Source organism: Varroa destructor, unplaced genomic scaffold, assembly GCF_002443255.2.
Source record: "Varroa destructor unplaced genomic scaffold, Vdes_3.0 BEIS01000005.1, whole genome shotgun sequence".
Taxonomy (NCBI): domain Eukaryota; kingdom Metazoa; phylum Arthropoda; class Arachnida; order Mesostigmata; family Varroidae; genus Varroa; species Varroa destructor.
In genome coordinates this window covers 15,977,562-16,001,658 of record NW_019211458.1, presented here as the reverse complement: position 1 = coordinate 16,001,658, position 24,097 = coordinate 15,977,562, and the positions used below count along the sequence as shown (strand labels likewise).

Genomic DNA, 24,097 nt, shown 5'->3' with positions numbered 1-24,097 from the left:
TGGCCCGAGAGTGAACTCTAGATAAATGTAGTTTTGTATAATTAATTTAGTTTGAACACCTGTGTACGCTGGACCTTCATATAAACGTTAGAAATATGCTAACACTTTTTCTAGGCAGCGCTGATGGCCATCTTCTCGCATTGATAGACGGCTGGTTTCGATATGCGTCAGTATACGCGTCTATACGTAAGGGAAGATATATCAGTTGCTAAAAATAACTTATTTGCCAAAAAAAAATCCACAAAAACTCAGCTTATCTCGGTCCGTACAGCATGCACTTTGTCTAGTAGCTTGTCTATGTTCATAGGATGTATCTTCTTGTAGTAACAATAATGATCAGTATAAGTAAATACCTGTCAGATAGCAACCTTAATAATAATCCACATAGATTAACAAAGAGACTTGTTGCATGCGTGTAGCAAGTTTGTTTCAATGAGACAAACTATTGATAATGAACGAAGAACGCTTGTACGTTCGGCATACTGTATATACAGAATATACATACAGCATGCCGATCCTGTAGCGTTCTTCCCATTAGTGCAGCAGTACAGTGATAATTATACTCGGAAAAATCGCAGCGAACTATTCATTATTCTCATACCTCATATGAAGTATTAATGGTCATCATATTATTTGATGGTATCGTGTTATATTCTCCAAAATCCATGTCTATAAAAAAATATCATTTGGTAAAAAAAGAAAAACTAGTTTTACGCAAATCTGGCCGGCCAACTATAGTTCACCACCGTAAATAAAACTGCGTCACAAAAACCTCTCTACGTAATTTGATTTGCTACTGGTTTGTGATAGATAGAAAAAGATCACTCTGTTGACAGAGTTCGGGACCGTGCTGGAAAAACCAATTGAGCGCTAATATATCGCGCTACCTGCAGAGCATATTGAAACATATACAAGCGTTCTCGTGACCACTGTCATTCAGCAACGATATGGCGACGATAGCACTGTAATTCAAGTGCCTCCATCTTAAGGAAGGCCGCCGCTTACGCACCGTTACTGAGCGTGAAAACATCGATTTTAGTATATAAACATAGGGGTTAAGTGGGTTGAGTTTTTGCGGGTTTTCGGTGGATATAAAAATACCCGCCTCCTCTATAGGCAAAAAAGGACACTATTCGGTTAGGGGACGACGTTGAGCCTCATAATGCTCCTTCCAAAATGTAGCCCGAACGCAACGAATGGAAAAAAAATTAGCTCCATGATCACACAGGCGAACATCATCGGCAACAAGTAACGCTCTGTTCTCACTCTCCCTTTATGTTCCATAAGCTAAATCTAATTATTTTAACTCAACATTGGAAAATAACAGATTGAGCTGTCGGTAAATATACAGTGGACATATACGGATTTGAGGTCACGTGAAATGACTAAATTGGATAAAATCTCGAATTATACTTGTTAGTTGTTGGCGTTAGAGTTTGGTTTAAAGAACAAACTATTGATATCGCGACAATAACGAGGTGAGAATTCTACCGATGCAGATGGGCGTGTAGAATCGAAAACTGTGAACTCTGATAAAATACGCATTGAAGGCCTCAAGAAATCTTGAGTGCTCTGCTTTTTGTATGTCTTAAAAACAAAAGATTTCCTCAGATAAGCCCAGGAGAACAACGCTAGCAATAGTGTGTCGATAACAAGGGTGAGCGTAGACACAAGCAAAATGTAAAAAGGTATAATTATATTGACGCTTTTAACAACAAGTCATTTGCAGCAGTGCTCAATCGATTCCAGGGCAAAAGTTTCCCAGCAGTCAACATAATTATGTACCAAAGACGAAATGTTTGTGAACGATGAAAGGCTTTTAGGCTTAGTTGAACCACTAATTCTAATTCATGTCGATATCGCTAAGCCTGAGCAACACAGCCTGTTAGAACCGCACCTAGCTGGGTCCTTTTATGCTGTTTTTAACACTGTTTATTAGTTAACTAGCAGTAGGTCACTTCCGGGATTTTATATAGCCTACGCGAACCGCAGTGCAAGTTCTTAATAGTGCACATACGCGTTAGCAGTGAAAACGGGCGCTGTTTCATCGCGTGTCCACGCTACATCGAACGACCATGAAGTTTAGCAGGCCACTACGTTACCACTGTAGTATTACGGGGTAGTGAGTATATAACAATAACAGGAACTGTTGTATTCTTTATGTTTGGGTTAATCCGCTCATGCCGCAGCGGCAGTCCACACTAAGACAGATCCGAGATAAGCTCGTGTCCTTTAGACGCAAAAAAACTAGGGAAATATGCCACCCAGACCTCGATGAATCTATATATTATGTAAATTCGGATTGCCGCATCAGGGGGTAGTTCAATTACCAGGATCAATGATGGAACAGGGACGTTTGACATGCGTATCATGCGTTGGAAGGACGAGCCCCGTGCTGCCATATTTATTGTGTATTATGTTGTTAATAAAGTATCAGATAAACAATTTTAATAAAAAAAATTTAGTCAACTTTATTTGTTAGACTAGCTTAAATTTTGAGGCGGTGGTTGAGTATTTAACGTGTTCAAGGACTATATAGGCTTCAGAGTCTATAAGAGTCTGCGTGTCACATCTTGTCGGCTATATCTTTGTCGAATTGCGGCAAACGTAATTCCAACATTCGACTTGAAACGACGTCATATGAAAATTACAGCTTTGCTTTAAAAAAAAAAAGCATTTACTCGGTGCTTTGATATATATACATGTAGTAGAAATTTGCGTTTTGCCGATCTCCTCTTTTTAGCTTGCTCAGGTCGTCTTCCATTCATCTCCTACGTTTACATCTTATACTTTGCCTCTGATCACGACGACAGGTGTCCGATCGCAACCTCTCCGATCATACGTCTAGTACTCAGTTGGCTACTAACATCTTTAGCAGACACGTGAACGAGAGATTCACCCAAAAACAGCTATGTTAATATCAACATTACATTCACCCTTGTACTGGTTAGTCTGGCAAGGTAAAAAGAAAAGTCGTTTGATTTCTCTCCATCGCTCACTATAAAAGTCAAGCGTACGAAAAATATTCAATGATATCTGTAGATGATTATTGTCTACAGGGTCACTACTTTATTGCTATACACATCTGGGAACTGGCTTTTCAAGTAAAGCCACTTGAGGCTAATGCTATCCACAGATAATATGAAATGTTTACAATAAAAAAAATCGAGCCGCTACTTAGAAGAGCCGTAATTCTACCAGGCCTTTTCATACAAAGTTCATAGGCCTATACAGGCCTGCTAATTAGGCTACCGTCCTCGTCCAGCCGGAATAATTACGCCGAGGCTCCGCAACTGTTGAAGAGCGTTTTCTGCAGAATAGGGCCTATCGTTCTCTTGCTGTCTGCGAAGTCTTACGACAAAATCCATATGGTCTTGAACTGCTTCCTCTAGTTCTTGTCGTGTAGTCCAAGAATGCAGACGCATCACATCAAAGTGCTCGCCTTCCACTGAAGCACCGAACTCTTTCAGACAACTTCTAATCTTCTTTTTACCACTGCGTCGAGATGTCGCTGTGGTATCACCCGAAGCAAAGTCTCGTGTTCTACACTCTGTCTGAGGTGCTAACTCAGCGTAAGATTTCATATGACGGCAGGTTTCTGTCATTTGTGAATCCCAATCGAAGTCATTGCTAACAAGATGTTTTTCACCTTTCTTTTTACTATGCTTGGATAATTTATGACGCTTTAGCAAAGCCTTTGTTTTTTTCGGGGGTCGCTTGAAGCAATTCTCTTCGATCGCTGTTTGCGCGCAGTACTGGTCAAGCGATTTTAGCGAGCCTTTTGCTGCGGTCGCTTCACTGCAAGGCGATCTGACGCCACTGTCGTCCTGATCGACTATATCAGGTAAGCGTACGGGCATTTCAGTCCGCGGTAATGGTTCTGGATTCTCGCGCAAATCCTGCGGTTGTAGAACGAATCGATAATCCGTATCTTCTATGTTTGTTTGTATAGACAAGCTTGTGGAGGCTTCGATTTCAATGTCATCAGTCGCTGTTAAGCTACTGTAAAACGGCTCACTAACGTTAACTGGGACAAAATTATGTGTGTTTCGATCGGAGTATGTCACTCGGGGGGCGCTTCGAGGTTCGCTGGCAGAAACCTGCTCACATGTTACTGATTCAGGAGGTGGCGAGGTATCACATATTGTCCAATCGGGCTCTGGGGATGATCCTACTTCTTCAGTGCCCACTGTTACATATTCGTGTACTTTGTCTTGATTTACAGTCACCTCGTTCTCCAAAATGTCAAAGTCAAAATCGGAGAGATCCGAGTACACTCCTGAAACACCGCGAGTGTGAAGGTTACGCTAGACGATGTGTGCACCAAGCTAAATAGGTGCCTACACGATTGACTTATAATCTGTTAGGTGCGTTTAATTTTTTTTCCAGGTAAACAACAGCGTATAGCCCCAACAAAAGCCGCAAACCCGAACCGGGACAGCACTGTACGCTTTGACGGCTAAAAAGGGTTACATAATATAAACACTCCTGCCATTAACAAAACAAATCGGATCAAATCTAATAGTGCCTAATAAAAACCGGCGTTTTTTTTCTTAATACAATATTGCAGATACTGGGTTAAACAGTTACCTATTCCCGTATATAATTGATCTATCTATTTATATTGTTCTCTCTTACTTGGTAATAAAACATTTCCAACCAGTTGGCTTCACCAACGGCACAGCGAAAATAATATGTTACGATGCGGGGCGTATGGGCTTTACTAAACTCTACCTGAAATTGATGAGATCTTGGACGATTCAGACCCACTGTCGCTTGCTTGATCTCCGTTCCGACTACTAGAACTGCTTACGTCCTCCCAAAGTGAATCCATCTTACTGTTCTACAGTGAACCGTATTTGCATTGTGAGATCGCATTATGGCAAGTGAAATCCAGTAATTCTAGAACAGCGCATTTGTCTACTGCAGCAGACAAATTCAGAAATACGACGACAACAAAATACAAAACAGGCCTAAACATTTTATCTCTTATTCTTGATGCTATTATGCCAGCTACTTGTGTTACTAAAGGAACAGTTTTGTCTTAACTGAGAACCTCATGCACTAATGGAAACTAAAGGTCGGCGTAAAGATTAGTTCATGTATAGACGATAATGATATGGATTGTAATAGTAACCGAATCCCGTACTCGTAAAAACGTTTCGTGCATCCTGAAAAATGTTATAACGGTTCGGCCAGCAGAATCGGGTCGGGAAAACCCAGAACAACAACGTCGAAATAGGTGCAGGATTAACCTTCTTATAGCGATATCTTTTTTTTTTTGTTCACTTACACAACACAGTGGAACAACTGTGACTCGCATAAACTACGACTCGCAGATAAATGTTGGGGAAAAAGACGACAGAGGCTATCAATTACGATAGTGTCATATTTTGCCCAAATGACGTCAGCCCCATAAGCTTAAGTTATTCTAGAAGAGAATAACTAAAGCAACTCGTATATTGGCAAGGCCTTCAACTTATGAAGTCAAGGTCGGAACCAATTACCGTAATTGTGTGCTTCCTGTGTAGCGGTCTCCTTACTTCGATAGTTCGTTTCTGAAATTTACCACTCTGTTGGTAAATTTCGAACAAGCATCAAACTTTCACGAGGCCCATCGAATGCCAACCTTAACTGTACTACAGTTATAAGGCAGGACCGGAAGCTTTGTTCCTTTCGCATTTTGGTATAGCCAGTACCCACGTGCTGCACGTGTTTTGTTCATAAATGACGATACTGCAAAATTAACCTTTGCTAAACTAGACTGTAGTCTAGGAGCCTTTACTTACACTCCTGAAAGAGGAGTGGCGAAGGCGAGTGTGCGTCAAGGAGTATATCCTATTCTAGCCAATATTGACGCTGCATGGATTAGAGTACGGGTCCACCGATCGTAACAAAATGCCGAAATCCCATACAACTTCGCGCACTGTTTTTGACAGTTGCCATTAAAAAAAAGTTGCAGGACCTAGTGAACGAGCTACTGGACGCGCTCGGGCTCCGAACCGTAACCCAATGTCCTGCTTAAATATTTTCTTCTTGTCAGTGCGAAACCGCCCAGGCAGTCTAACGAAACTTCGAAATTGTTCCGTCACCAAAGAGGTCATATTTAAGTCTAGATACCTTTGGAGCGATACACCAGAGTAGCACATCAGATCCTATTATGATTCGAGGTTCCCTATTGAGCTCGACGGTTGAAAAGTCCTGTGGCCACTGTCTTTGTTAAATCGGAACTTCGGCAAAGCTATGTTGGACGTGTTTCGTTTATTTACCACGTATTTGCAATATTTTGCACGAAAACACCTAACAGATCTCCATAAGTGACCAGGTAGCTGGAAACCAATAGCTGAACCACTCAAACTTCGTTCTTATTTCGTTCTTGGTTATCAGACAACCATCTGATAACAAGCATTACCGATTAGATACTTTCATGTATGAACTCGAGGCTGATGCGATGGTTACGCACAAATGTTGTAAACTGAAAGCGAGCAAATAGAAGGTCGATTTTTGGCAGCACTGCCTGCTCGGTGAGGCCAATAAAGATTTGCATAATTGATTAGTGCGTGCGAAATATTTTTAAGCAATGCTAGATATATATGTGGAAATATGAAAGAAACACCTCTAGAGTTACTTCAAGTGGACAGGATCAGTTAGGGGACTCCTCTTTTGTTTGAATGAACTAAAACCTTATGAACCGATCTAAATTGTAAGAAAAACGTTGGCATTCATGGTCCTTTTTCAGTGCTGAATTTAAACCCAATTTTCATCATAAGAGATCATATGCTGAACGGAACCAACATTCAATAGTAAAAATCAGGTTAAATGTTAACAAAGTATAACAATGAAAAATGAGACTGCCAAATCCAGTGCTACATTGTTGAAAATCGGACAAGATAGTTTTTCATTACCAATGCCCAATTTGGTATAGACTGACAATGGAATTTACTCAATGTGGGGACAAAATAAATACACAATGTATTACAAATCTTGAAAGAAACTTGTGGACTACCAAGAGTACAAGTGGTTGTTTGATACCTGATGCAAAGCGTTGAGTTCAATGTGGCCTAAAATTTAATGAAGAAAATAATTTTATCAGTTTTTCATTTCAAAGTATCTGTTGAGCGGCCAGGGTAATAAGTAATTTGAAATAAAGTAATTATCCGTCACGCTTTAGATAAAGGTGCGTTCAGCGAAAGTATAACGATGCTGGGCCCTAGTTGAAGTTCCTTTCCGAACGCAAATAGATAATATAAAAGCAATACTCAAGCAGTAGCACATACCCAAGGAGCACCAAATCGCTACTATTTACACGGTGATTCATATTAATTTCTACAACATACGGAACAGATTATACAGCATCGGATTGAGTCGATCAAGCGCATTTAATTCGTATTTATGGACAAATAAAAATTTCGTCCTTATTTTGCCATCATATACCTGACTTATCGTGGTCACCGCATTATGCACTTACTGTTAAAAGTTAAGGATTACTCTTTCCATTGACAATCGTCACGGTAACTTCCCGGAGTTTAAGCCACGCACCTGTATCAGAAATCTTCGTATACCCTTAGATGGAACCTTTCCTCCGTTGTATTCAAAGTCCATTTTTAAATACCGCTCTAGTCGCCAAACGAAACCCTTTTGGATTGAACACTTCCCAGCTGCCACTTACTTTAGCACAGTCGTTCAGTCCTATAAAACTGTTTAAGAATTGTTTTATATACCAACTTCTGTTGTAACATCACTGTTACTATTATTATAAAAACAAAGCGCAGTTGATCGTTGTCGTATACCTGTTACGTATGTCGTCAAGCCAAGAAACTAAAAAATCGAGCGACTTGTTAAATTAAGTATAGATGCATATTCATAATAGAATTGAAATGTGCATGACATCACCTCGGAACGTGTAATAGTTTGAATTAGGAATGTTTTATTTGTTGCTCTATTACTCTATAGCTATTAACTGGAGCCATTTTGCCAGCATTGGTGATTCTCTTCGATAAAGCAGTGAAGGCGTGCAATATTTTATATTCGCACATATCTGTGTTCAATTGTTCCACATATTGTCGTTTCCGCCCTTTTCCCATAAAGAAACAGATGACATAGCGGCAAATACTGACATGGTACTACATATATGCTACATCTGTTAGCGATTTTAAAATCGAAAGGCTTCCGACAGCTTCGGCCTTGCACGGGACTTATTACAGTACCGGTTAAGATTATAATCTTTCCATTCAGTAAGTTCTCCGGTAGGACTTAATTAATCCGATGTAATGAATTATTCTTAGTATTTCTCTCTGTCTCCGTTCGGCTCGCCCTTACGTAGCACAGACAAAGAGCGCCCACCAGTTCACGGTACGAGCGAACCATCTTAAAACGGCGTAAGTGTCTTGCTGTTTGGGTTTTACAAACGTTTATTATAGGTTGAATTATTGTTAGTATTAAATACAAGGAATACGTGTGTTAATACAGTTCTATAACTTCATGGATTTCCATTCCTACCATCTTCGATCGTTACGTAGCTAAACTCAACGCACCTTCATTGTATGAAACGTTTTTAAGCAAAAACCGTCAGTTAATTTACTAGTTATGGCTCCATACAATGGCTAGTTTCTAGAACAGCAATACTGCGTCGAAAAAGACAGACCGTATATGGAAAACTATGATTTGGCAGTGAGTTCCTTTAGGGCTCCTTCGTATTAACGTTATTTTTGTTCTCGTCATATTTTTCTTCGTCGGCTTTCATAGGCTCTTTCTCAGTTGTTACCGCACTATCGGCTGGTGCTGACGCGGCAAGAGCGTTGATGACAGGCTCAACAACTGAATCTACGTCTCTTTCGGATACTGCGGCAACGGACGCTGGGGTAACATCTCCATTACTCAAAGATCGGGGGGGTGGAAAGATAATGGGTGGCACATACGGTGGCATACGAGGTACAAAGACGAATCCGGCCTCACCGTAGACCCATCCATGACCAGGACGATAAACTGGGCCCCACAGTTTGGCTTGAGCAACCTGCAACAGCAGAACATCATATACGTCGTTTGTGTATCGCTTCTAGCCTGGAACAACGTGACTTACTACGAAGTGGTTATGGATATCACATCTAGAATACCAACTAAAGCTATAAAAATATAGTTTAATGTAACGAAAACCGCTATCTGAAATCGCAAATGTCTGCACTTAGGTTTTTCAGGCGGACATTTGCTTGGGCATGGTTCATTCGAAATAAGAGAACGGGTTGTCTGAACCACCCGTTGTTAATAAGCCACGTGAATTGTACGTCTGTAGATTTTTATATTGACTCGAAGTTACTGGTTTTTGAGAACAAAAAAAATGAAACGTTTCAGATACTAATAACCCACTCAGTTGCGCATTGCACTGAAGGTCGACTTCAAAATTTTCACTAGTCGTCATTGTTAAGCTATCTGAAACAACAACAAGCCTCTCGGTACACAAGAAGCATATGCGCAGCAGAGTTCTCCCACGTTTGTGGTCCATTTTTCAAGTTACTATCATAAAATATACCTTACTTCTTATATATATATATATATGGATTAATGCAATATACATACTATGAGGCTTATTGGAAAACGAGAAACTTATTTTCTAATGTCTAACCTAGGCATATCTCCTCATTCAAAGTAAACTACATCAGGTTATAACGTATGTGTAGGCAGTGTCTTTTATGTTCCTCTTTTCTTTTGAAGTCGGGCTGCAAAGCACAATAGTGGCATATTGGAACTCAGTGTACAACCTATACCAGTTGGTCATCTGAAATCGACAATGAGCGCTTGGAAGCACGTTTGAACTCGTAAACTGACCGCGAAAATAAATTGCAGTCATATGGTCATTGACAATCACGTCAAATCCATGAGGTTTACTCAAAAATAAAAACCTGGATGCCCCACAGACTGAACATAATTACCATCGTTTCCCAATATCTCACTTGGCACCGACTGGCATGCAGCCACAGTAACAGGGTTCCACATAGAATTATTATGGATAACGTGGTGTCTTTATGTCAATATGAAAGAGATAAACGAATGGATAGTACCAAGAAATTAGCTCCAGCTCTGATTTGGTGGAAGAGAGGTGGCCTTATACACTGGACAGTGTTTGAAAAGGACAAGACCGTCAACAAGTACTCGTTTGTGGTTAAGTTGGGCTGATTATGGTGCAATAGCTATTCAACAAAAAAAATCGACAGAGAAAGCAAACGTATCTTTCACCGCTGTGACCACACATGAGAAAAATAAGGCAAGCCATTTTACAGAAGCTTGACTTGAAAGTTCTTTTGTATTCACTGTTTTCTTTAGACCTCACGCCAACGGATCTTTTGCGATCACTGGCAATTGAAATTTTAAACATAACAATTAAGAATGAAAAGTGTCTCAAAAAAAACTGCGCGAATGGGTTCTTCATTACGATACCTGAAAATTACTAGCGAGAAAGAGTAAATTGATTAGGAGAGGAGCAACACATGTGAAGAGTAACGATAAATATATAACACATTGGTTTGTTGCTACAACTTAAATTAAACGCAGACAGCTTTTTTGACAGACAAATAAATGTTCTTACTTATATCACAACCTAATATTTCCGTTGAAAATATTGCGTATTCAATAACTGATACAAGATTAAAGGTTCAATCACCTGTTCCATAGGAAAGTCCCCCTCAGGTAATGTCTGGTTTTCAAGGGGAACCGGAACGGCTATAAATGTCCAGAGGCCATTAACGTTTCGCTGGGGACCTAGCGGACCACCAGTTCGAAATCCAGGAACGTAAAAAAAGTTCGACGGCTTCCGAAAGCCTGTCGTAGTTGATCCGCCACACCAACACGCAAAAAGGATCGCGAAGGCTGTCGAAGACATTAGCATCTCTGGATTTTTAGCACAACGAACTGGAATGAAGTACAACAGATGATGCTTAAACTTTCTACCGAAGTATGGTTGACTTTTAGACCGAGACTTTTTAAACTGGTCTTTAGAAGAGCTGGCGCGATACTCTCACAGAGTGCACGCTAAAGAGCTCCCACGGGCGGCAACGCACAGTTCTTTAGCAACACAATTGTTACTGTCGAGATCGACTGATGGCTGAAGGCGTTTGGCTTTTTATGAAGCATGTTACCTCCCACGTAGTGGTCTCACTAAATCGAGGTGAGCAAGAAGGGAGAGTACAGACATTTTGCAGCGTATGAAAATCCGAGGGTAACTTTCTTCGCCTGCCTGCGTTTCGATGTGTCTATGACTATGTGCGCAGAGCCGTATTAGCCCGAACTCGTCCTCACGAGGTTGTTTTCTGCTAGCGTTCGAGTTGTGTAAGCGTGTGCATTTATGTGTGTCCGTTAGTACTAGAACTGTTGTAGTGTCCACCCGGATTGCAGAATCTATGTATCGGAGTTGTTTCATAATTACGGAGATCTTGCACGCCGAAAGCTCAATTCATAGCGGCAGTGCGTTCCGCACAAAAAAGCGCCAGCGATGATGTGTGGATGTAGTAAACTTCTGTGGACTGTGGAGCGAAGCGAAATCAAATCGAAGAATGCTTCACCGATGTGTTAAATTTCTTCTGGAACTACTGAAGTGACAAGTCGAAGAAATATGAGCGGCAGTAGAAGTTGGGCCGCTTTGTAGCAAAGCAAACCACTGCAATCCGATGGGCTGAGGGTCGCGGCTGTAATCGTCAAAGCCAACGCGACACTAACAACCGTCAAGAGGCTCACAATTCCAATTGAGTGGCAACGATAATGACAAGTGAAAATAAAAACAAAAATATCAGAAAAATAACGCGTCTCTAACCAACAACAGCGAATCTAATTTTTCTTTTTTTAGCAGAAAATCGCTTCTGATAAACATCAAAATGTAAACTTCAATCTAAATTTTTGTTTTAAAAAAGAAGTTTTAAGTTTAAGTGTTTAAGTTTAAGGAGGCCGTTAACAAAAGAAGTTTTAAGAAGTGTTTTTTTTTTTAAGAAAATTGATTCAAATAAACGTCAAAAGTTAACAAGTATAGCGATTTGATTAGTTATACAAGTACAACAATCAAATTATATCTAGAGAAAGTATCTTGTTAATATGCAACTGCTGGATTTATCCTTCGACTCATATAGACGTACGTTGCATAATTTATGAATGAATTGACTATCTGATCCAATCTCTAATCTAAAACGGTGTTATGGGCAAATGCTTAATAATGGGTATTGTCAATTTGATCAGATCACTTACTGAGCATTACTTTAAATTCAATATAATGTAGTTTATTACATTTATATTTCGTTTTTAAGTAATCAGTAGCCTTCTTAATAAAATGAAGCACATAGTCCATCCTTTCTTGTACATTTTAACTGTTCGACTATCTTTAACTAAACTTGTAACAAGCATAATACTGTGTTTGTTCTCAAGCGCGTTCAGATCAGTTCGTGTATGCAATTGATTTATCCTATAAATAAATATTTTTTCAGGCGGCTTTCAATTGCTAAAGGTAACTAAATTTCAAGAAAGGAATGATAGAATAAAATGTGAGGCCATGTTCACTTCAGGTGTTTGCCCCTTCAACAAGTGCAGAATATTTCTGTCAGCGAATCACGGATATTTTTTCAGTACCCACTACAAGTTGTATTCTTCGAATAGCGCTCTATATCAATCTGTGTTTACTACAGCAATCGTCATATATTGCGAGCTTAAGGAGCTTCTATTCGCGTGTGTTTGACATTATTAATAGGATAGACTTGAACTCCGTATAATCCACAACTTCAAAGCAAAAACTGTGACCGATGTAAGTGGCTGGTAGGCCCATTGCAAGTAACGCTTTGTTGCAAGTCGAAGGAGTGCGATGCCATATAAAGTCCTATTTGAGGATCATCAGTTTTGTAAAATCAATTGTCTATAAACAAAGTATTATTATATATTTGAGCTACAAAACAACACAAACCGTTTTGTGAAATAAAAGTGCTTGCTAGGCGATTATTAGCGAGCTTACCACGAGCGACATATAAAAGACGCGTTGTTTTTAATCATAAGTTTTTAAAAAATCAGAAGAAAATTTTAAACGTTACTTTTATAGGAGAGCCTAACCTGAAACTTGAATATCTATGTTATGCAATTGACTTCTTTATATATTTCCTGCATACAGAATCGAATTCTTATAAGCATTTTCTCAGAGATCGAGCCCGTAGAGCATCTGAAATGAAAACTCAAATATGCATAACCAAAATTGTCATTTGGTAAGTAAGAGCGTCGTGCTAAACCTGTGTAAATATCCGTGTACTGCATAACCCAAAAGATTGCTTTTGCCTCTATGTATTATGAGAATAGCTACGTTTAATAACTATCGTTCCGTAGCTATGCTGAGCTCTTCCTTTACGAAAATAAAGAGCCTGAATCTGTGTTCTTACCGCGGAATGTAGTGTAACTTTTTTATTCTCATATAAGCTGTGCAACATATGGGTAAGCTATAACCCAATTACCAGCAAATGAATAGATGCAAATAAATATTTATTTATGAATACCTATAGCCAAAATTATTCCTTTCCTCACGCACACGCTGATTCTTACATGCACATCGTTTGTCCTGCGATTCGCCCGGTCAAGCTGCCGCCTTTAGCGCCTATAGATCAGCGTTATCAGCCACAGCCGTCTGCTGACGGGAGGTAGCTGCTAATTGATTGTTGTTTGAGTTTTTTATGTAGCAAATGCGTGCGGTGTCCTCTGCGACTGAATGCACTTCTTTCTCATGAATTCATTTGGAACTTGGGATCGTTACCAATAATAAATCTGAAGATTTTTTTCAAATATGTAGATTTTTGTGATCACGAGATCATCGTCACAGTGAAATATACAGTTTGCTTCATCTATTATTAATACGTGAGTTACATATCGAGTCTACCAAAATATTTTAGAGATCCATATATATAAATATATATATATGGATCTCTAAGACAATGAATTAATACATACTTGTTTCTGTTCGTTGTTGAAGGCGTTGTGCACTTTGTTTTGTATTCCATGCATTGGTCTCAATGGTAAGTTTGTTTGAATTAGTCGAAAATACGCTGGTACGTACAATTACTTTTACAGTACTTTACGTGAGTAAAGACACTGTTTACTAAAGTGGACAATCTAGCCTGATTATTCGTGGTAATGGCACAATCTGGCCGAGGAAGTGGTAAAGACGCTTCGCAGGAAGCCTTTGATGTGGTTCAAGAAATGTCACAATTGTTGAACACGACGCTGGATGCCCGGGCTCTCCACTTATGCATTCGGTTACTCGAACACGGTGCAGATCCGAGAGCGCTGGCCGAAGTTGTTCGAACACTTCAGGTAAGTCTATGTTTGGTTTACCATGGTTTAACGTTTTTTTTACTGTTTTTTAAAATTGTTTATACTGTTTTCTAACATCTCTTGCTTATAGCAATTATTGCGTGAGATCGATTAAGAAATGGAATTCTTTGTTTTCTACACTTGATTTCAGCCTTCGCTGGGTAAGTTCTCAGCGAATGCATTTCAAATAGATCAAAACAAATCTCTTAGAATATTTATCACATGACTCAAAGAAAACATTTACAGAGTGTTGATCACCTGTAAGCTCCAAATGTATTTTAAAGGATGTACTTCTATAGTTTATGCAAATGACCACAGTTTAAAGTACGTCATAGTAAATTCCTTATATTTACGAAAAAAAAACGAAAAAAAAAGGTATGCATCTGAGAATCACATCGATGTTGATAAAACGCCGATCCGTAGCCTTGTTTCTCTTTATGAAACAGCAGCACAATTCTGACTGTTTTTCAGGTATCGCAGTCATCGGATCGACAAAGTCGACAGACGCGTAGTTAAGCGGCTACATTTAAAAGACTGGCTCCAGCGGGGAAAAAGCTCAATGTGACGCCGGGAAACTTAAAATTGAGACTTTTTTTTTTAATGAGTGTTTAATCTGAGATGCTTTCTCATAGGTGCGAAGAAGATCTTCTTTCGAGCGTCACAAAGCCGTCCCACGTTTTATTCAATTACATAGCTTCAACACTCTGAGTCGACGAAATATTCTGGTCAATACGATATCGTTGTTGAAAATCTGTTGAAACTCCAGCAGGTCGACGATCTGCTGTGTAAATATATATGCACCTCTATTGATAAACGTAAATGAATTTAGATATGTAGTACATGATAGATGTAAATAAATAATAATTATTTACAAATGTGTATACCAAGGATTCCGACATTAACAATTACATTTGTTCAATACGTCTGCGGTACTATAATATGACGCTTAGCTCTTATTATTATAAAGAGATGATAATACTAATTGTTGCCAATTATCACAGTTATTTGTTGTAGATATTAAAACAATGCCTGCGGGTCAGATTTATAATAAGTTCGGTTCCTCTTAGATGCGCAGTTCGGTAGCCCACTTTTGAAATGAATTTCTCAGCTGCACACTGTCCACATAGTAATGAAACGACAACTTGAAAACTGAGCTTATCCCAACACAGTTGCAAACCTAGCATACGGTATCTGCACAAGAACTCTTATTTCCAACGTACTGTGAAATCTTTGGTCATGGAATCTCAGTGTATGTAAATGTTTCTAAACACTGCTATAGTTTCTCTCTGTTAGTATTTATTAAAGTGGCATAATGAGCTTAAACAAGTTCATTCATCAAGAGCTGATTATTCATACTAAATTTTAAAAAAAAAACTGCACTTTAATATATCGTTTTGCTCAGCTAAGGGTTTCTTAATTAATGACAAATGGAGTCAAGCTTTTCGGATTAATACGAAACCAAAGATCCTCAACTGTTTTTTTTGCGACGAAGTGGTTAGGAGATGACGAACTAAAAACGACAAATGGATCCCACATGTTCAGTTTAGATTTTATGCAATTTGAACTCCCACGTCTATTAGCAAGCTGTAGGCCATCTGCAGAGTTGTCATTTACGCTAATATATACTGCATATAGATTGCAAACTTTAAGAGTAACTGAGTACAATCGATTGGTCGTACTAGCTTCCAAGTATTTAAGTGATTTATCACGATGTGTACTGCAGAAGATAGAGAGACTAAAACTTCTTATTTCTAAAGAAACTAAAGAAATCATATTTCGTTAGTGTAGAAAATTTGGTGCAGCAAATACTTAGCGTTACAGTAGAAATATAACAATTTTAAGGAGTATTCAGCAATATCCGTTTTATTAATAGATACAGTTCTATCGTTAAAGTCGGGAACTAAAGAGGCGTTAAACCCGTTAGTCTGGTTTTAAAATGGTCTAATTATGGCCTACGTCTTCTTCGTCGTTGGCACCTCCTTTCTCATCATTACACTCCTCGGCGTCAATATCATCTTCACTTTCTTCGCTATCGCTGTCGAACCATTCCAACTCTTTCTCGTTAAGTTCAATGATCTTTTTCCAATCATCCATCTTATAAATATCGATGGCGTACATATCACGTAGTACGAGTTGTTGATCACCTTAAAGGTTTTTACCACCACACATCAATGTTGTCAGATAGATCAGACAAGACTTGCTCCAGCATGACCTCGCGAGTAGAAAAAGTTTACTGAGAATCTTCTTTCGCCTGTTCTGTACTGTTTTGCATCTTCTAAATAGATCAGGCAAGACGTGCTCAAGCATGACCCCGCTAATAGAAAAAAAAGTTTACTGAGAATCCTCTTTTTCCTGTTTTATACTGCTTGATTCACTACGTCTGAAAAGCAACAGCATCTTCTTTTTTCATTACAAAATCCCAAGAAACCGATTCAGAATCAAATAGAGCATATCGCTATTGCGCAAGAATGCTTACATGATGACCTAAAGGCTTCACAGAACCACAAATGTTCAGTAAACGTTTTTATTCTTTTCTGGAAAATTTTAGTGGCAATGGTGTACGTCCTGGCGAAAGCCCACTTACCTGTTTCGAATATCCCTCCGTATAAATATAAGACGCCATGTTTAATAGCCAAACATGAACTCATACGTGGCTGAGGCCAGAAACGATCATCTTGTATTTCGTCCTTATCCGGTTTCAAGTCACCACAACTGGCTGCTCCTACTGCTGCACCAGAAGAGATTCTAACAGTAAAGATTCCGTCTGTTTTTACCTCGTCGTGCTGCTGCTGCTCTTCGAGCTCCGTTTGAAAAGATTCAGTCGCGGATTTAATTGACTGACCGGTATTCTTTGGTATCTGTAATGCACAGAATGGAAAACTATTATGCATCAAGAAAAACTTATATAAGCCTCAACACTTTTTTGAGTTGAGTATTATTGGAGAACTTCCTAAACAGTCTCCCCTGTAGAGCCTATTATTGCTATATTTGCTATATATAATTTTTACTATATATACTATTATTGCTGAAAAAATTCTAGAAACAAGGTGACTCCTATTTTTTACATTTATTCTACAGCACATAATATAACTACGTGTATGTGGAATTTCTAAGTAACGCACCTCCTTTTTAAGATTCATCTCTCGCCACAATCCTCTATCGGTTTCTAGCATGTACAGATCGGCAAGACATACTGACGTGATTGTCTCCTCATCTTCCTCGCGGTCGCATACGCCACCAAAAAAATATGCCCTGTTGGGTTGAGGACCGGACACAGCCGCCATTCCTGAACGCGGACCCGGTTGACAACCACCTTGTTTCACCAAGGACCATTTCCATTTCCCGATATTTCCTGTATATAACGGTTGAAGAGTACAACGTGATAGGTAGCTTTAGGGAAAAATGAAATCCAGTTTATTAAGCTAATTATAGACCTACCGAAGTACCTTTGCTTTATTGCACGCGGGTTAAGATTTCGAGATGAAACGAACTTCTAAACTGCGACAATAGTAAAAATCTCCGACGTCTGTTATTATTTCTTGTATATATAAACAGCTGCTATTGGGTATCGAGATCAAAGTCTCGGTTAATCCAATAAAATTAAGACTACACAACTCCCTTTCCAGTATGTACATGTCAATATATGCTAATAACGTGTGTGTATCGTAGATAGTACTTCATGCTGATAATTATCATTAATCGACTTGTGACTAAAATATATTTTTTGTACCCGTTTTGCTGCCTTCTTGCAGGAACCACATATCCATATATGTTATTCCTTTCTCAGCATCCTTGCCCAGTTTTTCTCTAGAGTAACCACCATATACCATTAGCTTATTGCTCTCCAGCATGACCATCTGAACACCGGATCGTGGACTTGGGCCCTGATTTGCCGGCTCGATTTTAGTCCACTGACGATCACCGATTGAAAAACGGTACACATCATTATAATACATAGCGTTCCTAGAATTGTGGACAGATAAAAAGAAATGTAAGATCACTGAGTTCATTAGGATTACGTTTAATTAGCAATACTGGTAAACGTATTGACTTGCGAATGCAGCCAGTTGAAGATCTGAGTCTTTCTCCTTGATCTTAATGAGACCGATTGTTGAATAAATTCTGATTCGCTTGAGTATTATTGCTTATATCAGTGCGCTTTACATATAAGAAAAATGTATGCTTAATGACTGACCTTAAATAGCCCAAAAGGATTTGCAAGTGGCGCCTTATCTCACAACGAGCAAAAAGTTTTTATGATCTGCTAAAAACAAATTTACATGTTTACTCTTATATACAAATCCCAACACTAATTGTCATCGAGTACCTGAGACTTTCATGAAAACCTCCAAAAAGAAAAATATCTTTTCCATTAGTCACCATTCGGTGACCGGAGCGAGCTGAGGGCCCTCCTTTGGCGTCAACCTTTTCCCACCGTGTTTCCTTTATATGATAACACCAGAGGTCCTTGTAGTGGTAAAACTGTGATTGCGTGGGTGAAGCAAACTCCCCTCCAAACATCCATATTTGACCACCACCTTTACCAAACGTAGCAACAAATGCAAAATATACAAAATTAAAAAGGGTGAGTAGCGAGGCATCAGCAAAAGATATATTCGTAATTATTATTCATCATTAATTACCCACTCATTTCAGATAAACCGTTTTAGAAACCCTTGTTTTCTCCTTTGTTTCTATTTATCCATATATGTTGTTGTGCCATTATATTTATTAGATAGATTTTAGGTACCAAACAAATTGTACAAACATATTATGGATTATATAACAGCATTTAATTTGTTTCTCCTTAATTAAATTCTCCTTTAATTTACCTTGTGCAACAATAACAGATTGTTGAGAGCAACGCGGAGGTGGTGCATATGGGGTTGTTAAACGAAGCCAATTGTTTTTCTTAATGTTATATGTATATAATTCATTATACATCGTCGTCTTGTGGCCATTGAAGTAACTGCCCCCGAATAGATAAAGTAGATCCTAAAAGTGAATATTCTTTTTATCATCGAATTCATTGAAAATAATATAATAACTATTATTATTAATATTATTATTATCACTATACTTTAGGTATGTTAACAAATGGCACATGCAAAAAATTGATTATTTTTACTTCACGTATTCTCTTCTAGTCACAACGTTCCAAAAATTATTCAATAGACGACTTTTTTTTCACTAACTTTGTCTGGGCTGGCAAGGAATGAACATCCACTTCTCTGTGATGGGGGGCCAACGAGATCTTCTGCTACACGCTCCTTTTGACGATCCATCAATAAAAAATTCTCAATCAGCTTCTCGACATCCTCCTGCATAAATTGATAAAGAAAAAAATTTGTTTGCCTAGCGTTCCATATGCTTTGTAGTATTTATCAAGTTTAAAGAATCAGTTGGCTATTAAAAGAGCCTTAGAAGTTTAAGTAAAATTAATCTCTATGAACAGATGGTTAACACGGTCGTCTACTGCAGATACAGTTATTACTATATTCATGATAATTCGATACATTCCCAAAACGAGGATTAAGACAGCTCACCTCGCCTTTCTCCGATAGTTCCTTCTTGTGTTTCATTTCGGCTTTCTTTGCCGTCTTTGCCGCAGTTTTTTCGGCGCCCTTTCCTTTCTTAGATTTTTCCTTTTTTCCCATCGTAGGATCTGAGGATAGTTGTACGAGCAATTATAAACTTGAAAATTGACGCACTCAATTAGTTACTCTAGTTATGGCACTGATAAGGTAAAGACATTTGCGTAGCATTTAAGAAGAGTTGTATGTGCGTATATAAACGTATACGCTTATAGTTAGCATGCTCATTCAGTTCTACGGTTTCTAGCCTGGTATACCCTCTTTACACAACTCTTCTTAAATGCTTCGGAATATGTTTTTACGTTATTACTCCCACAACTAGAGTAACTAATTATTTAAGTGATTTAATTTTCTACCTAACAATTCGAACAACAACGGATCGGACAAAGAACTTATAGTTATGAAAAACTCTACTTAATTTCTATTTTTATCTTTTCATCCACAATACTTACGTAACGTCTATCGATTCTATTTACACTAAAGAGCTTGTATACAAACTGAGATTTTAAAAAGATCATGGATGTACATAATGTACATATGCACATTAATAATACAAACGAAACATTCACCACAACTCTACACTCCAGGTTCTATAATGTGGTGATCCAGTCTGCTTCTGTTAATCAAACCTGTCTTAAAGTAAGTAGTTTTTTGCTACACTGAGTGGAAGCGGCTGTCTATAAGCCAACTCAAACAAGCTAAAACTTAATACGTAAGACACAATATCAATCGTGTGTAAACCATTTGAAAATAAGGTATGTTTACTTTATTGCAGGAGAAGATATCACTGGAATATTGTTTAAGTTTCTCCAACTAGTATGTAGCGCACACTGTCTTCTGTCGGCCATGTAAACAAGAGGCCCATCCACGTGCGCCAACATGATCAGTGATCGAAAAATATTATAAAAACTTAGGGCATATTTTTGCCTAGATTACAATAAAAAAACAGCATGTCACATCGGTGTTCTTCCTTGCATGTACTGGCAAAGAGTGATTTGTCAAAAAAACCCTAAATCATAATTGTAAGGTTGCAAGGTTTGATTTTGGCGCCATTTGTGTTCCGCCGATTATGCTTCGCCAATTAAGCGGGAGCACGTCTTTGTTTACGAACATAACCAAAACGAGACAAAAACCGGTCTATGATTTTCGAGCATTTTCTTGTCAAGATTGTGGACAGTATTGTTGACAATAATAGCATCGTGCTAACTTTGGCGTGTCCACACTACGGGTTGGGCTGTGCTGCACCGACTGTTGTGAAGAAGCGACGGCTCCATCATCATGAAAATCGACGAGATCAAATACAGTTCGGCCAAGGCGCAGCGAGTTGCCGCCCATTCTCATATTAAGGGATTGGGTCTGGATGAGCAAGGCAATGTGATTCCTCAAGCAGCCGGTCTCGTTGGACAGAAAAATGCTAGGGAAGCTTGTGGAATCATCGTGGATCTTATTAAGGCAAAGAAAATGGCTGGACGCGCTGTTCTTCTCGCTGGCCCGCCCGGTACAGGAAAAACGGCTCTCGCGATGGGTATCTCACAGGAACTCGGTAACAAAGTGCCGTTTTGTCCAATGGTTGCCTCGGAAGTGTACTCTAATGAAGTGAAAAAGACAGAAGTTCTCATGGAAAACTTCCGCCGAGCCATTGGTCTTCGTATCAAAGAGAACAAGGAGGTTTATGAGGGCGAAGTAACTGAAATGACACCAGCGGAGACCGAAAACCCTATTGGCGGCTATGGGAAGACTATTTCGCATGTCGTCGTTGGCCTGCGCACCGCTAAAGGAACCAAACAACTTAAACTCGATCCAGCAATTTATGAAGCGTTACAAAAAGAAAAAGTCGAAGTTGGTGATGTTATTTATATCGAAGCAAATTCGGGTGCCGTAAAAAGACAGGGCCGTAGTGATGTATACGCGACAGAATTCGATCTTGAGGCCGAGGAATATGTGCCGTTGCCTAAGGGTGACGTGCACAAGAAAAAAGAAGTTATCCAGGACGTAACGCTGCATGACCTGGACGTGGCTAATGCCCGACCACAAGGTGGTCAAGATATCTTGTCGATGATGGGACAACTGTTGAAGCCACGAAAGACGGAAATTACTGACAAGTTACGCAAAGAAATCAACAAAAGCGTCAATAAATATTTAGATCAGGGTGTTGCTGAGCTCGTACCAGGTGTACTTTTTATCGACGAAGTTCATATGCTCGATATTGAATGTTTCACGTTTCTTCATCGCGCGCTCGAGTCGCTTATTTCACCCATAGTCGTACTCGCTACAAACCGAGGGCGATGCATCGTTCAAGGTACGGACTTGTTAGCGCCACACGGCATCCCCCTCGATTTGATGGATCGTCTGCTTTGCGTAAGACTGATACCTTACAATCAAGAAGAAATTAGTCTCATCCTTAAATTGCGTTCGACAACCGAGCAGCTTTCGGTCGAGGACGAGGCTTTGAACGAATTGGCAGAGATTGGCAAGCGAGCTACTCTTCGTTACGCCATCCAACTGATGAATCCAGCTGCACTTCTAGCTAAAGTCAACGGACGAACGGACATAAAGAAAGCTGACGTCCTCGAATGTGACCAACTATTCAAAGACTCAAAAAGTTCGGCAAAACTGCTGCAAGAAGACGGTGGAAAATTTCTTAAATAATTAGTTAGCGTCTCACGTGATAGTAATAACATTCAGGCAGTTACGTGCACGTATTTGCCAGCTTAGTAATTGAACGCTGACAACAACTGCACAAAGAATAACACGTGAAGACAAGCAGAACCGATCATGGGTAGAAATCCTTCGACATGTCTTGGACAGAACATATTATGCTAAAAGTTTACAAACAGAGACCCATTGATTCATTGCGAGTATGTACATTGCACCAGCATAGTTACTGACTTAGGCGGAGGGACAAGGGATGTAGTGTGAGTTATGCCTAATTGCGTCGACTGAGAAAAAATCGAGGCAGACAGGTTGAAACTGAACAAGGGTACGTGAAACAAGCTATGTATAGTAATGAATTTGTTATTCTGTACTACTGACATCATTATTTTTTCAATAAATTCGTTATCATTATGCGTAATAACGACATCGAATCGATATTCATTTGATAAATAAGCATAGTGTTAAATGTGCCTCTTTATGTTAACTTGTTTATTACTATCAACCAAATTTCGCATTATTTGTTCATTACCTCTCTTTGATTTTCGAATCTAAACATGGATAGAAACTGTACTGTGCACTGAATAAAAAGATAAGGACAACTATTCCATTAACCACTGAATCTATTAATCATTCATTAATAATCATCAAAGTAATTAATTAACTGAATTTATTAATCATTGAATAACTAATGTAGTGATGATTTGTTTACATTTTTGAAAAAGACGAACAGTCGGCTTTAATATTTGTTAGTACTAGTTAGAGTTGATTCAATATACAATAGTCAAGGCGTGTTTACAATTTTCGAAAAAAAAAAAAGACGAAGTACATTTCGTCTAAGGCTCACGCGTTATCATTAGAGAGTACTTTAGCTTTGAAAACGTTAGTAATCTGAACTGGGAATCGACTGACTATCGACTGTCCTACTCGCAGCCCTTTCTCTTCCTAGTTGATTCCCGACTTCTTCGAATTTCAATTTTATTTAATTAAAGCAAAAGTCTCTTAATCTATAAGGAAAACACTAGGCTTTACCTAAGCTCAACACTCTATTGTAATCAATTTGAATCTGAAAATGACAAACTTCACAGTTGTTACTAGGTGTTTGATGTATTGAATGAACTTAAGTTTGTTTCTATTTTTGAACCTTATATTTAATTAAGCTCTAGCTCAAATGTTTAGTAGAAATATTTTTATGTTAAAAAAAATTAAAGCCGATCCAACTTCAAGTACTTCCATGTAAATATATTTTCATTCGCATTGAGTAGCGTTATGTGTGTCCTGACCTGTGAAAGACAAGTCCATTATAATAACACATTCATGCTCTCAGTAGAATCCTTTGCCTTTGCTTTTGGATGTATTAACATTGCGTTAGCAAAATCCGTTTCCTTGTACTGCTTCAGGTCCATCACTACCATGGGCATGTATCTAATAATAACCTACACACATGCCTATGGAAAGTATTTTGTTGGGTAGCTTTGAATGATTCATCGTTTTGACAGCACTGAGTTCTTCTCTCGTTAGTGGCGGTTTCT

At 38.8% G+C, this 24,097-nt stretch overlaps 5 protein-coding genes across 16 annotated transcripts; 2 read left to right on the top strand and 3 right to left on the bottom strand.

The window, feature by feature from the left end:
* Window positions 1-2,440: 2,440 nt before the first annotated feature.
* LOC111251105 (uncharacterized) lies at window positions 2,441-6,380 on the bottom strand. Of its 6 annotated transcripts, none has more exons than XR_015328738.1 (3): window positions 6,121-6,380; window positions 4,735-4,923; window positions 2,441-2,869 (listed from the first exon to the last, which is right to left on the bottom strand). XR_015328738.1 is itself a non-coding variant. In XM_022807405.2 (3 exons), the coding sequence occupies exons 2-3, from the start codon at window positions 4,832-4,834 to the stop codon at window positions 3,249-3,251; spliced, it is 1,131 nt and encodes a 376-aa protein (XP_022663140.1). In that variant the 5' UTR covers window positions 4,835-4,923; window positions 6,121-6,380; the 3' UTR covers window positions 2,441-3,248. The 6 variants fall into 6 exon arrangements, 5 of the variants coding, with proteins under 5 accessions (XP_022663140.1, XP_022663141.1, XP_022663146.1 ...); XM_022807405.2 differs by having other exon boundaries at window positions 2,441-4,279; XM_022807406.2 differs by having other exon boundaries at window positions 2,441-4,279; window positions 4,735-4,920.
* Window positions 6,381-7,904: 1,524 nt separating this feature from the next.
* On the bottom strand, window positions 7,905-14,086 carry LOC111251242 (uncharacterized). 2 transcript variants are annotated; one of them, XM_086990525.1, is made up of 2 exons: window positions 13,957-14,086; window positions 7,905-9,013 (listed from the first exon to the last, which is right to left on the bottom strand). In XM_086990525.1, exons 1-2 carry the CDS (start codon window positions 14,008-14,010, stop codon window positions 8,681-8,683), a joined length of 387 nt encoding a protein of 128 aa, XP_086846651.1. In that variant the 5' UTR covers window positions 14,011-14,086; the 3' UTR covers window positions 7,905-8,680. The 2 variants fall into 2 exon arrangements, with proteins under 2 accessions (XP_086846651.1, XP_022663387.1); XM_022807652.2 differs by lacking the exon at window positions 13,957-14,086 and adding an exon at window positions 10,655-11,123.
* Window positions 14,087-14,139: 53 nt separating this feature from the next.
* Mzt1 (Mitotic spindle organizing protein 1) lies at window positions 14,140-15,200 on the top strand. Its single transcript, XM_086990526.1, has 2 exons — window positions 14,140-14,319; window positions 14,791-15,200. Exons 1-2 carry the CDS (start codon window positions 14,140-14,142, stop codon window positions 14,833-14,835), a joined length of 225 nt encoding a protein of 74 aa, XP_086846652.1. The 3' UTR covers window positions 14,836-15,200.
* A 954-nt stretch (window positions 15,201-16,154) lies between these two features.
* Window positions 16,155-24,022, bottom strand: LOC111250665 (kelch domain-containing protein 4). 6 transcript variants are annotated; one of them, XM_022806223.2, is made up of 9 exons: window positions 23,849-24,022; window positions 19,866-19,984; window positions 19,515-19,640; window positions 19,152-19,314; window positions 18,647-18,857; window positions 18,050-18,282; window positions 17,442-17,671; window positions 16,904-17,177; window positions 16,155-16,463 (listed from the first exon to the last, which is right to left on the bottom strand). In XM_022806223.2, the coding sequence occupies exons 1-9, from the start codon at window positions 23,865-23,867 to the stop codon at window positions 16,261-16,263; spliced, it is 1,578 nt and encodes a 525-aa protein (XP_022661958.1). In that variant the 5' UTR covers window positions 23,868-24,022; the 3' UTR covers window positions 16,155-16,260. The 6 variants fall into 6 exon arrangements, with proteins under 6 accessions (XP_022661958.1, XP_022661959.1, XP_086846642.1 ...); XM_022806224.2 differs by lacking the exon at window positions 23,849-24,022 and adding an exon at window positions 20,679-20,819; XM_086990516.1 differs by lacking the exon at window positions 23,849-24,022 and adding an exon at window positions 20,543-20,651.
* Window positions 21,033-23,179, top strand: pont (RuvB-like helicase pontin). The gene has a single exon (XM_022806229.2). The coding sequence runs from the start codon at window positions 21,192-21,194 to the stop codon at window positions 22,560-22,562; it is 1,371 nt and encodes a 456-aa protein (XP_022661964.1). The 5' UTR covers window positions 21,033-21,191; the 3' UTR covers window positions 22,563-23,179.
* Window positions 24,023-24,097: the final 75 nt, after the last annotated feature.